At 40.9% G+C, this 12,753-nt stretch overlaps 1 protein-coding gene across 1 annotated transcript in view; it reads right to left on the bottom strand.

Annotated features, from left to right (window-relative positions):
- Positions 1-7,819, bottom strand: part of LOC134355438 (guanine nucleotide-binding protein G(i) subunit alpha-3-like) — a 28,044-nt gene extending 20,225 nt beyond the window's left edge. Inside the window, exon 1 of the mRNA XM_063065305.1 lies at positions 7,386-7,819. Within this exon, the coding sequence (XP_062921375.1) occupies positions 7,386-7,503 (118 nt within the window). The 5' untranslated portion in view covers positions 7,504-7,819. The remainder of the gene's footprint in view (positions 1-7,385) is intronic.
- Positions 7,820-12,753: the final 4,934 nt, after the last annotated feature.

The raw sequence follows: 12,753 nt of genomic DNA, 5'->3' as shown, positions 1-12,753 counted from the left end.
ATACCAATAGGCTATAAGAGTAAACTTTAAAAAAAAAAATTGAAGTGAACAACTGTGAAGCTTTCAGATCGACAAAGCAAAGAGACACAGGGTTAATAAATAAATAGAACGAGTTCCACCATTGGATTGGTTATACATCACTTTGAGCTTAACTTATATTAATAAGCACTTTTTCCAGACAAGCCAGTTTATTTCTTTCCAAAACAGATACAAGGTACATTTCATAAAGTCAAATTTATACAGTGGGAAAAATTGTCAGCTGAATTAAAATATAAATTCCTCAAACTCATTGTAATCTATAACTACCCTTGACCAAAGATAATAATTGGACCAAAAATAAACCAATCAATCCATTCTGTATTATCTTCAACCAAAAACGGTCAACTGCCAGATGTACTGCAAGTTTTCACCATTTTCAATGACGCCCCTAAATCAACCCAAAGGTGAGTTTTTCATTAAAATATATTTGCATGTTTTATCTATGTTCTGCAGCAATTAATTCACCAGCTACTAACCTTGTCCCACTATTCTCAAACACAGAGCTGCTAAATTATACAAAACGTGTGTCACAAATCAGGGAGACAAATGTCACAAAATACGGCTATCTCAATGTAGTGCTCATAAAATGCTATATCAGGACATTTTAAACACCCCAAGGAACTCATTGGAGGATAAAGTTGTCCAAATCCAACTAATTTGTGCTGATTTTGATGCTAACCCAGATGCCTTACACATGCTGCAGCCCATCTTAAAATTGTAGGCTGATTATCAGTCACAACAGCATTTTAACTCCTACATTCAGAAGGTAAGTAAGGAACAAAAGACAAATTGAAGCAGACAAAATATTTAATGCTGTTAATATTTTAAACAAGGGGCTTGTTTTGTTGTTGTTGCTAATGTTGCTCTGCTTAAAATTGTTACTTTGACATTAGAATGTGGGGTGACACTTGCGGACTGTCCCCATCAGGTTGTGCTGGTTATCAATGCAAACCATACACTTCACTGTACGCTTCAATGTACCTGTGATGAATACATTAATTTGTATCTGAATTCTCAAACCCTCTCCCAACAACTATTCTTCCTGACTGCCAACTTTGATAGCATTACACTTGTCTGCAAATTAGGCATTCATTGTTATTCCTTTGGTTTCAAGATGCTGAAATATTACCCAGGAGTTATAATCATCAGAATCTCAACATCCAGCAGCTATATAGATCTCTATTCCCAATTTCCATCTCTCAATTCTTGAAATTCTAAACAGGTCATAGAATAGTGACACATTCCTTGGCAGAACTATGCCCTTTGAAGTCTAAATGTGTGTGAAGCTTGTAAAATCAGACATTCACAGATCTTGTCAGAATTTCATGAGAATAATTCAATCATCAGAATCCAAACTTGTATGTTATCTCAGAGATGACCTGTATTTGTAAATGGCCCTATGAGTAAATGCACGATTTTAAAAACATACCCAATGCGTAGCACCAAATATCAATAGCTCAAATATGTAATCAAAAACTGCTGAGTTGTCGGCTTCAAGATTTTTTAATACATTTGATAATTAATTATTCCAACTCCTATTACACAATTTGCTCTGCAGGACTTGCCCACAAATACTCTAAAGTCTGTCGTTCTACATAGCTTGTGACCTAATCCAGTTTAAAGATTTTCATTCAGTTTTACCTTAGAATCACTGGCGCTTCAGTACACACATTGATTTTCACCTTCATGTCTCAAATCCACTGCAGTTGACTGGAAACCCCATCTCGCCTTATCTCAACTGATAATCATCATTAGCTCCATTGTTCCTACCCTAGTCAATTTGCATTTCATTTTACACCACCATTGGTGGTTGTATAAATAACCTAATCTGAAAACTATTTAATGTCAAAACACACTGTTCCATCTTTAAAATCCTACCTTTGACCTCATTTTTTATAGCTCCCATGACTACAAAGTTCAAACAAAATGTATTATCAAAGAACATATATGTCAACATATACAATCCTGAGATTCATTTTCTTGTGGGCACACTCAATAAATCCACAATAGAATAACCATAAAATAATGAAAGACCAAACCAACATGGATGTTCAACTAGCATGCTAAAGACAAACTGTACAAATACAAAAAGAGAAATAGAAATAATAAATCAATAAGCAATACATAGAGAACATGAAATGAAGAGTTCTTGAAGGCGAGCCCACAGGTTGTGAGATCATTTCAATGATGGGATGTGAAGTTGTCCCCTTTGGTTCAAGAACCTGACGGTTGAAGGATAGTAACTTCCTGAGGTTCCTGTATCTTTTTCCCCAATGGCACCAGGGTAGTGGGGGTCTCTGATGATAGATACTACTTTTCTGTGACAGCGTTTCATGTAGATATGCTCATTGGTTGGGAGGGCTACACCCATGATAGACTGGGCCATATCCACTACTTTTTTGTAGGATTTTTCATTCAAGGGGATCGGTGTTTCCATATCAGGCTGTGATGCAACCAGTCAATATACTCTCTACCATACATCTACAGAAGTTTGTCAAAGCTTCAGTGGTCATGCTAAATCTTCACAAACTCCTAAGGAAGTACAGGAGCAACCATGCTTTCCTCATAATTGCCTTTATGTGCTGGATCTATGACAGGTCCTCTGAAAAGATAACACTAAGAAATTTAAAGTTGCTGACCTTCTCCACATCTGCTCCTCCACTGAGGACTAGTTCAGGGACCTCTGATTTCCCCCTCCTGGAGTCAATAACCAGCTTCTTGGTCTTGCTGACATTGAGTAAGAGGTTGTTGCATGGTACCACACAGCCAGATTTTCAATCTTCCTCCTCCTACATGTTGATTTGTCACCACCTTTGATTCAGCCTACATTAGCAGACTTGAATATGGCATTGGAGCTGTGCTTAGCCACACAGTTATAAGTGGAACCAAGTAGAGCAGGGGGCTAAGCACACAGCCTTGTGGTGCACCTATGCTGATAGATCGTAGAGATGTTGTTACCAATCTGAATTGACTGTGACCTGCAAGAGAGGAAATAAGGATCCAACTGCACAAGGGTGTATTGAGGCCAAGGTCTCAAAGCTTATTGATTAGTTTTGAAGAGACTACAGTATTGCCAAGCTGTAGTCAATAAAGAGCATCCTGATGTATGCATCTTTGCTGTCTAGATAGTCCAGGGTTGAGTGAAAAGCCAATGAATTGCATCTACTGTGGACCCGTTGCAAATTAGAGCAGATCCAAGTCGCTTCTCAGACAGGAGTTGATATGTTTCATCACCAACCTCTCAAACCACTTCACTGTGGATGCAAGTGTTACTAGGGAATAGTCATTGATCCAAACACCTTCTCAAAAATTCCAAATTTAATTTGCACAAGGTCAAAACTAAATTATCTACAAAGGTCAGCCATGTTAAGTGGGTTGTTCTATTATGTATCAGGAAGTTACAGGTTCCCTTCGAATCCAGGCCAACACTTCAGCACAGCACTGAAGAGGGATAGCAGCTTTTTCCAAAGTGGTGCTAAACAGAGGGTGACAAAGATCCCACAGCATTACTCGCAAACAGCAGGAAGCTCTTGCCAAAGTACATCACTAAAACTAGATTACCTAGTCAATATCACACTGCTGTCAGATAACTCCATGTATGCAGTCTGCCATCAGTGGTGCATAAATATCTCGTTAGCCTAAAATGGAATAAAAGAGGTTCTAAAGAAATAACTTTCTGTAATAGCCAAACTAGCTGTCTCCTGCTTAACCAGCAAGATTTGCTCAGAACCAAAGCCAACACAAAGAACGTAACTACTAAGACTTTGCACAGACAATCTTCAATCAAACCGTTACAACACAGAAGCTCAATTCTGCCTCACTGCCAACTGCCAATGCCATTCTCACACAATCTTTCTGCAGCTAAGCAAGTTATTTTCCTTTAGGTGCTTATAAGGGTCCCTTTCAAAAGCACTACATAGATTGGAATAATGAAATGGCTTGTTCTATTCCACTTGAAAAAATTACTTATAATTTAAGAGATAATTATGTAACATTCTTGAATATTTGGCGCCCTTATTTACAAAAGATAGGATGTCATATTTAAGTGCTCCGACAAAGAATTTGGTTACTTGGGGAAAGTAACGAATAATTATACCAAATTTATTTTGAATCCCATGGAGCATGTGGAAACCTTCCAATACCCAGGCGGCTGTTTTTTTTTCTTTCTTTCTTTTAGGTAGGACTATATATGGCGGGGGGAGGTAGATTTTATCTTTTCATGTATTCTTTTTGAAAATTTAATAAAAATTATATTAAAAAAAAGAGAAAAGCACTACATAGATTGCAAGTACTAGGCAGTTTTTATATCTTGAAACTGGTGTCATTTTATCTAATCTCCAAATGCAGCCTTTTATTTTGTTTGAAATGATGAAATCATTTAAAAAACTGTCATGACCAGAACGGTTACAGCACTCCAGTGTAGGCCAAACTGTTTCCTACAGGTTTAAAATAATTTGAAAATCCGAGGGAAAGGTTGTGATACAATTGCACAGGATGTCATGTTGCAACTGTTAAAGTCTCTGATAAGACATCACGTAGAAACACTGTGAGCAGCTCTGGTTGCACAGCTATAGGAAGGATGTCACTGGGTTGAAAAGGGTGCAGAAAAGATTTTCCAAGTCTGGGCCTTTTTAGTCTTAGAACATGGGGAGCAGAGGGATGATCTTAGAGACTTACAAAATCATCAGTAGCAAAGATAAACTCAGTCTTATCCCCCAGTCTAAAGCTAGAGGACAAATTTAAGATAACATCATCATCATCATCAGGTGCCATGCTCAATTTGAGCTTTGACTGTCATGGCCCACACACTCCTGTTTCGGGTCAAGTGGATCAATTCATTGGTATTCATTTCCAATTCTCCGGCTGCTCTCTCCATCATCATTTGTCTTTGTCTTCCTCTTGCTTTCTTCCCTTCAATCTTTCCCATAATTACTATGCATTCTAACTCCTCTTTCCTCATCACATGTCCAATGAAATTACATTGCCTTTTCATGATCTCATACATTATTTCTCTTTTAGTGTTTGCTCTGTTCATGACATCCTCGTTAGATATTCGTTTTGTCCATGATATTCTTTGCATCCTCCTCAAAAACCACAACTCTGCTGCTACAAATCGTTTCCTCACTTTACTAGATTTTGTCGAACATTCTGAGCCACATAACATAACTGGTTCAACATAACATTTCAATACTCTGAGGTGGGTTGTCATGCCTAGTTTAGTATTGGTCAGCATACTCTTCATTCTCGTAAAGGTGTCTTTTGCCATCCCTATTCTTCTTTTGATGTCCAAGTCGCACCTGCCATCTGATGTCACCCAGCTTCCTAAGCAGCAAAAGTTCTGTACTTGTTTTATGTTCACCATACATTCTTTTTGCAATTGATAGACCCACTTTTGCACTTTCTTTAACAATTATATCAATTAAGTTTTGTCATTCTTCCTCTGTACTTGCAATTAACACAGTGTCATCTGCATATCTGAAATTATTGATGTTTTCACCGCCAACTTTGATTCCCAAGATATCCCTTATTTTTTGTAATATTGTTTCACTGCACACATTAAATAAATCAGGGGAGAAAGCACACCCTTGTCTAACGCCTCTCTTGATTTTCGTAAACTGACTCACTTCTCCAGCTATTCTTCCAGCGGCAGTTTGTTCCCAGTACAGATTTCTGATTAGGCGGAGGCCTTTCAAATCTAGATCTAGAGTTTTCTGTAATAACTTATTGTGCACAATAACTTACTGTGCTTCACTTTATCAAATGCTTTTGTGTAGTCAATAAAACAAATCTTTTTGCACTTGAATAGCTCGTTCTGATAGTATCCTTAACATCAATATTTTATTTCTTGTACCTTTGTCTTTCACAAAACCACATTGTTCTTTGCCTATTTCAGCTTGTATCTTACTTTTAGCTCTTGTCATCAAAATTCTTAGAAGTATCTTGGTGAAATGACTCATTAAACTTATGGCCCAATGTAATTCACATTCTATTGCTCCAGCTTTCTTAGGAAGAGTGATAAATACTGATTTTTTCATCTCTTCTGGTATTATTCCAGTCTCATAAATGTCATTGATTAAATCAGTAAGTTTTTCAATTCCATAATCTTCAAGGGCAATAATTTGTTCTGTTACCAATTCATCAGGACCTGCTGCCTTTCCTTTCTTCATCTTATTTATTGTATTATGAACTTCAGATTTTAAAATACTTGGACCTTCAATGTTTTTCTTAATTTCTGGTTTTTCACCTGGATCGTCTTCAAATAATTTCTGAATATACTCAGTCCATCTGTTCATAATCTCATCTTTTTTCATGATAATGGTACCGTCGTTTGCTTTCAAACATCCACCTAAAGAACAGAGGAGCTTTTTACCAGTGATATTCTGGTTCTGTTGATGTAACCTTTTTGGATCAGTAATAGGGATTCTTTCTATTTGCTCACATTCCTGGTTTAACCATTCTTCTTTGGCTTTTTGACATAAGCTTTTAACTTTTTTATCTAAGGACTTATATTCTATTGGATTTGCTTTCTTCTGTCGCCTTTCTTCCATTAGATTTTTGATATCATCTGTCATCCACTTATTCTTTGTGCTTTTTTCTTTTTTTAGGGATCACTGACTTTGCTGATTCTACCAAGGCATCCCTTAGAGAGTTAAATTTCATTTCTACATGATTGCTATCATCTTCAACAGATTCTATTTCTAGAGTTTGAAATCTATTCCTTACTTCAATTGTAAATTTTTGTCTTAAGTTTTCTTCTTTAACTAATTGCAAGTAGTCAAGGGATTGTTCAGGTATTTGGTTCTTTAGATTTTTTAAAGTTTTACTTTTACATGACATACTACTGGGTTATGGTCACTATTACAGTCTGCACCTGGATATGTTTAAGATAAAAGGAAAGATTTAAGGACAAGTTTTTCCATACAGCATGGTGGAGATATAGAACAAGCAGTGGTACAGGTGGCCACATATGCAATGCTAAAGAGGCATTTGAATATGTATATATGGATAGGAAAGATATAGAAAGGTATTGGCCTAATGAGATTAACTTTGATAAGACATATGGTCAGTATGGACGAGCTGAGCCAAAGGATCTGTTCCGAGTGGTGCCTCAATCTGTGTTTCAAGGCTTTTTCCCGATCAATTAAAAAAAACTTGGATTTTGTAAAATTAATTTCCCACGACCGGGAAGCCACCCTCCACCTACAGCGCCCCCTGCAGCACAGGAAGACAAGCCTCAGAGGACGGGACAGGCGCAATCCCAGTGCAACTCTCTCCCACCCCTGCACAGGACGGTATCCCCGACTTCCCCTACCCGATGCAACCGCTTCCCGGCGGCAAGTGTTTACCGAGCAGCAGCAGCTTGACCTCCCGGGATGACTTCTCTCCGTCTTCGCGCAGGTTGCGGTCGATCATCTTGCTCCTGGCCATCGCCGCCTTGTCCTCGGCGCTCATGGTGCAGCCCATGGCGGCAACCGGCAGCCCCCTCTCCCCGAGGGGGGCAGGGTGAGTTGAAAAGGCTGCGGATCGGGCACGGAAGAAGAGGCTGCTGGCGGCTTTCCGCCGGACCCGGGGCTTCCTTCCTTCAGCCGCTGCCCCCGGCCACCGGATCGCGGGGCGAAGGCGCGACTTCCCTCACGGAAATGACAAATCCTGTGTTAGAGCCGAGCGACTGGCTGGGAAGTTCGGCCGCCGAGTAGCTCCCTGCCCGCACCCGGGCTCCAGCGCCTGAACCGTTGGCGGTTTAAACCCGACCGCTCGCCACGAGCCCTGACAGTTAGCGTTTGAAAACGGAAACCCTGCCCTTTTCTGACTTCACGTCCGGTCGCGCAGCGGAATCTGCGCTCTGCACTGTGGGAGGTGTAGTTCTGTGTGAAGGCACAAGCGGCTGCCGATGTTGAAAATTTTCTGGGGCGAGCTGAAGGCGCTGGAGGAGCTCAACGGGTCAGGCAGCATCTGGTGGGGGAAGACAGAAGTCAACATTTAATGTTGGTACCCTTTAGCTGGACTGAAAGACAGAGGAGATAGTATGCAGTTGTATTTAGTGTTCAGTTTTTCACCGTTTGCAACAATCTGCTGGAGGAAGTTAGCAGGTCAGTCAACATCTTTGGAGGAAAACAACTGTCGACGTGTTAGATCGAGACCCTGCGTCAGGACTCATATTCCAGCATCTGCAGTCCCTTGTGTTAGCTCTGTACAGTAGTTTATTTTTGCCAGCCCTGCCCATTCCTCTGAAATGTCCAGACAGACAGACAGACAGACACACACACACACACACACACACACACACACATCGACCTGCTGAATTCTTCCTTCAGATTATTTGTTGATCTAGATTCCAGCACCTTCGGTCTCGGTCTCTAGTGTCTCCTCTGCCGTTCCTCTGCGTGATTTCTTTTTTTTAGTTTATTGCCGTGTATACCAGAATGTAATGAAATTCCTTGCTCCAGTAAGTCCACAGCAAAGAGTACAAACATACTAATAAACACAATGACGAGTGCAAAATGGTGCGCCTTCAACTAACCCTTCTTTCATCTTTCTCCCTCCATTCTCCTTTCACCCACTCTCCCCTGCCTCCATCCTTTCATTACCTCCACACTGCCTGTTATTTTCCTTCTCTTTTCCTATTGTTACACATGGGGCAAACAATTTCTCATTTAAATCCAGGACTAATGGCAATCCTAGTTGCAATAATTCTCATCCATTTTGCCTGTGAGTTATTGGTCCAGTATTAACCATCTCAGGTTAATTGACTTACTTTGCATCAGAATCAGGTTTATTATAAGCTGTTTCCCATGATGGGGGAGTCTGGTATGTGAGGGCATGACTTAAGGATTGAAGGGCGCCCATTCAGAACAGAGATGCGAAGAAATTTTTTTAGCCAGAGGGTGATGAATCTATGGAATTTGTTGCCACGGGCGGCAGTGGAGGCCAAGTCTTTGGGTGTATTTAAGGCAGAGATTGATAGGTATCTGAGTAGCCAGGGCGTCAAAGGTTATGGTGAGAAGGCGAGGGAGTGGGACTAAATGGGAGAATGGATCAGCTCATGATAAAATGGTGGAGCAGACTTGATGGGCCGAATGGCCGACTTCTCCTTTGTCCTATGGTCTTATATATGTCATGAAACTTGTTGTTTGTGGCAGCAGTAGAGGGCAATACATAGAAATGACTATAAACTACAATAAGAATAAATAAATGGAGATGAAAATAGTGAGGTAGTGTTCCAGATTTTGCAATTTTTTCAGCAGTAGCCCACAATAACAAAGCAAAAAAGTGGTATAAAAAGCAAAGTTTTTTTAAAGTTCAAAGTAAATTTATTATCGAAGTACATATATATCACCATATACAACCCCGAGATTTATTTTCTTGCAGGCATACTCAATAAATCTATAATAGAATCAATGAAAGGTGCACCAACTTGGGCATTTAACCAGTGTACAAAAGACAACAAACTGTGCAAATACAAAAAGAAAAAAAATAATAATAGTACAAAAAGTACAAGAACATGAGATGAAGAGTCCTTGAAAGTGAGGTTGTGGGAACATTTCAATAGTGAAGTGAAGTTATTCCCTTTGGTATGATGCATTTTATATTGTTCGTCTTCATCCAAGATGACCCAGTAGAAATTGCTTGTTTAGTTGCTGAGATCCTGCCTAGTCCACAATTACAATCTCAGTGAAGTTTGATCTTACATGTGAACGAGGCAGCAAATAAATGTGTAAAATGCTTGGCCCTAAGTTATCAATTATTTGAGGTATACCTACCCTGAAGCGGTTTAAATCTTCTCATTTGGTCTTAGTCAGCATCAATACAACCAAAGAACTGACTGTGGACTTCAGAAAGGGTAAGATGAGGGGACCAGTCCTTATTGAGGGATTAGAATTCAAATTCCTGGCTGTCAATATTTCCGAGGATCTAACGTGGACTCAACATATCGATGTAGCTACAAAGAAGTCTTGACAGCAGCTATATTTCTTTAAGAGTTTGAGAAGATTTGATATGCCACCAAAAACACTCAAAATTTCTACAGATGTACCGTGGAGAGCATTCTAACTGGTTGGTATGGGTGTTGGGTGGGGGGGGGGGGGGCTACTGCACAGGAATGAAGTAAACTGCGGAGAATTGTCAACTTAGTCTGCTCCATCATGATCACTAGCTTCCATAGTATCTAGGACATCTTCAAGGAGTGATGCCTCAAAAAGGCGGCATCCATCGTTAAGGACCCCCATCACTCAGGTCATGCCCTCTTATCACTGCTACCATCAGGAGGCAGTAAAGAAGACTGAATGCATGTACTCAATGATTTAGGAACAACTTCTTCCCCTCTGCCTTCTGATTTCTGAATGGACGTTGAACCCATGACAACAAATTTCAGGACATATCCCGGTGTATTGAACCTGATTCTGATTGACAGGAGTTTAGCGATACCCTCTCCCATGGCTTCCCCTCTGTGAACTCTGCTGCTCCCTGACTCTTCCGGCAAGTACTTACCTTTCACCTGCTGGCATGTAATACTTTCACCTCCTTACTGTGGCTTCTTCCCTCTTCCTCTCCAGTCCTGATGAAGGGTCTCTGTCCAAAGCGTCGACTGTTCATTCCCCTCCATAGGTGTTGCCTGACTTGTTGAGTTCCATCAACATTTTGTGTGCACTGCTGGGGATATCATTTCTAGAGGTCCTCGGGCAGTGCTCCAGGCCAACGGTCACCAACAGCTTCAGCAATGACCTTTATCCCAACGTACAGAAAGATGTTGAAATAATTGGTGATGATTAGACAATGTTCAATCCTATTTATTTCAGCAAATGGAATCCACGTTTACTTGCAGGAAAACTCAGACAAGATTCAGGACAAATGTCAAGTAACTGTCATGCCTGAAGTCTGCCAGGCAGTGATCATGTCCAGCAAGAGTAATGCCTAACTCAAAAGCAACCCAATTCACCAGAAACCCAAGTTGAACGTGATTATAGGAACAGGGCAGATGCTGGGGAGCCAGCAAAGAGTCAGTCACCTCCGAAGGCCTTTCCACTGTTTACAAGACCCATCTCAAGAATGTAAAGAAATGTTTTCCACTTGCCTGGATTTTGGGCACAGCATGGGGAGTTAGGGGTCAAGTTAGGGTTTAGGGACAGGGATGAGAGGGTCAGAGGTCAGGATCAGCAAATGAAGAGTCAGGGGTGGCATGGTAGTGTGGCGGTTAGCACAAAACTTCATAGTACTGGCTGTAAGATCAGGGTTCAAAACCCGCCACTGTCTGCAAGGAGTTTGTACATTCTCACTATACCTGCACGGGTTTCCTCCGAGCAATACAATTTCCTTCCACATTCCAAAGGTGTACAGATAGGGTTAGGGAGTTGCAGGCAACACTTGTGCGCTGCCCAAGACAATCAATCCATTGATTTCATTTGATGAAATGACACATTTCACTATATTTTTAAATGTACATGTGACAAATAAAGCTAATCTTAAAAAAATCTTATCCAGAGACAAGGTCAGTGGTCGGGGCACAGTATTTGCATTGGTAGTGATATCAGGGGTCTGGCGGGGGGGGGGGGGTTAGTGATCATTTGGAAGCTGGTTATTCACTTCAGTTTTATTTTTCCTCTCTCTTAAATGTGCATGTGAGAGATGTCTCTCTCAGACACCTAGGAGTACCACAGTTGAGACAATGGTCAAATTCTGCAGATTCTGGAGTAACACGCACAAAATGCTGCAGGAACTCAGCAGATCAGGCAGCATCTATGGAAAGGAATCAAAAATCGATATTTCAGCCAAGACCCTTCATCATGACTGTAATGGTCATAACTATAATGTCAGATTGGTTGTTGAGTGAGGTCTGAGGAGCTAAATCTGACAGATTTAGCAGTTAGATCTCCATGAGATCTTTCTTGATGTGGCCTCTAGCAAGTTGCGTAGGCAACTGGAACATTAAGTGAACACACAGGGTGGGTTATGACCCTTGGCCTACTATGAGCCAGAATTTCCCGGAGCTCCATAAAGTACCAGAAACCCCTTAGACAAATCTGTAAGATCCCCAGGACTGGAGTTGGAACTTATGGAACATTACCAAGCCAGGGGAAGTCACGAGTAAATATCATTTTGGAGCCTGGGACAGAGAGAAAGTTGAGACAGAGCCAACCTTGGCATTAAGCTTCAAAATGCAGCAGCAGAGAAGGGGATTGGAGGAAGCGGTTTACCACTGAGGTTTCATGACAAGTAGTAATAAAGTTATTTCATTAAATTGCCAAACGGGTCATGTGCACCTCCTAAGCCTGCAGCCTTGAGATTAGATTGAACTTTGCAAGTTCTGTTCTGGATCATAAAGAATGAAGTCATTTTCTAATTTTATCCCTAATCTTGTCTCAAAGCATTGAGTTTTGTTGCAGTGTCATTCTACTATTGCTGGTTAACCCCTCTGCAACCTTAGGGGCCTTCCTCTCTATTTGAACTTCAGATGTCAATGTTACCTGCAGAATAAACCTAAAAGTACCTATACATGGGGTGGCGGGGGTAGGGATACGACTCTACCAAAGGAGGTGTAAGGCATTCCTCACTCCGCTAGCCTGCAGGGTCACCTTTGGGTAAGGGGTAGCACCTGATTAACCCCCTGATCAGACTCGTGAAGCCATGAAAGGTGGTGGATGGTCGTATGAGCAGCTGGTGCACTTTACAAGTCCTGGTTATGTGACCATTGAAGTCAGGCAGACAATCTCTGAAGTG

This window comes from Mobula hypostoma, chromosome 13, assembly GCF_963921235.1.
Source record: "Mobula hypostoma chromosome 13, sMobHyp1.1, whole genome shotgun sequence".
Lineage (NCBI taxonomy): Eukaryota > Metazoa > Chordata > Chondrichthyes > Myliobatiformes > Myliobatidae > Mobula > Mobula hypostoma.
This window is presented reverse-complemented; position numbering and strand designations above follow the sequence as displayed.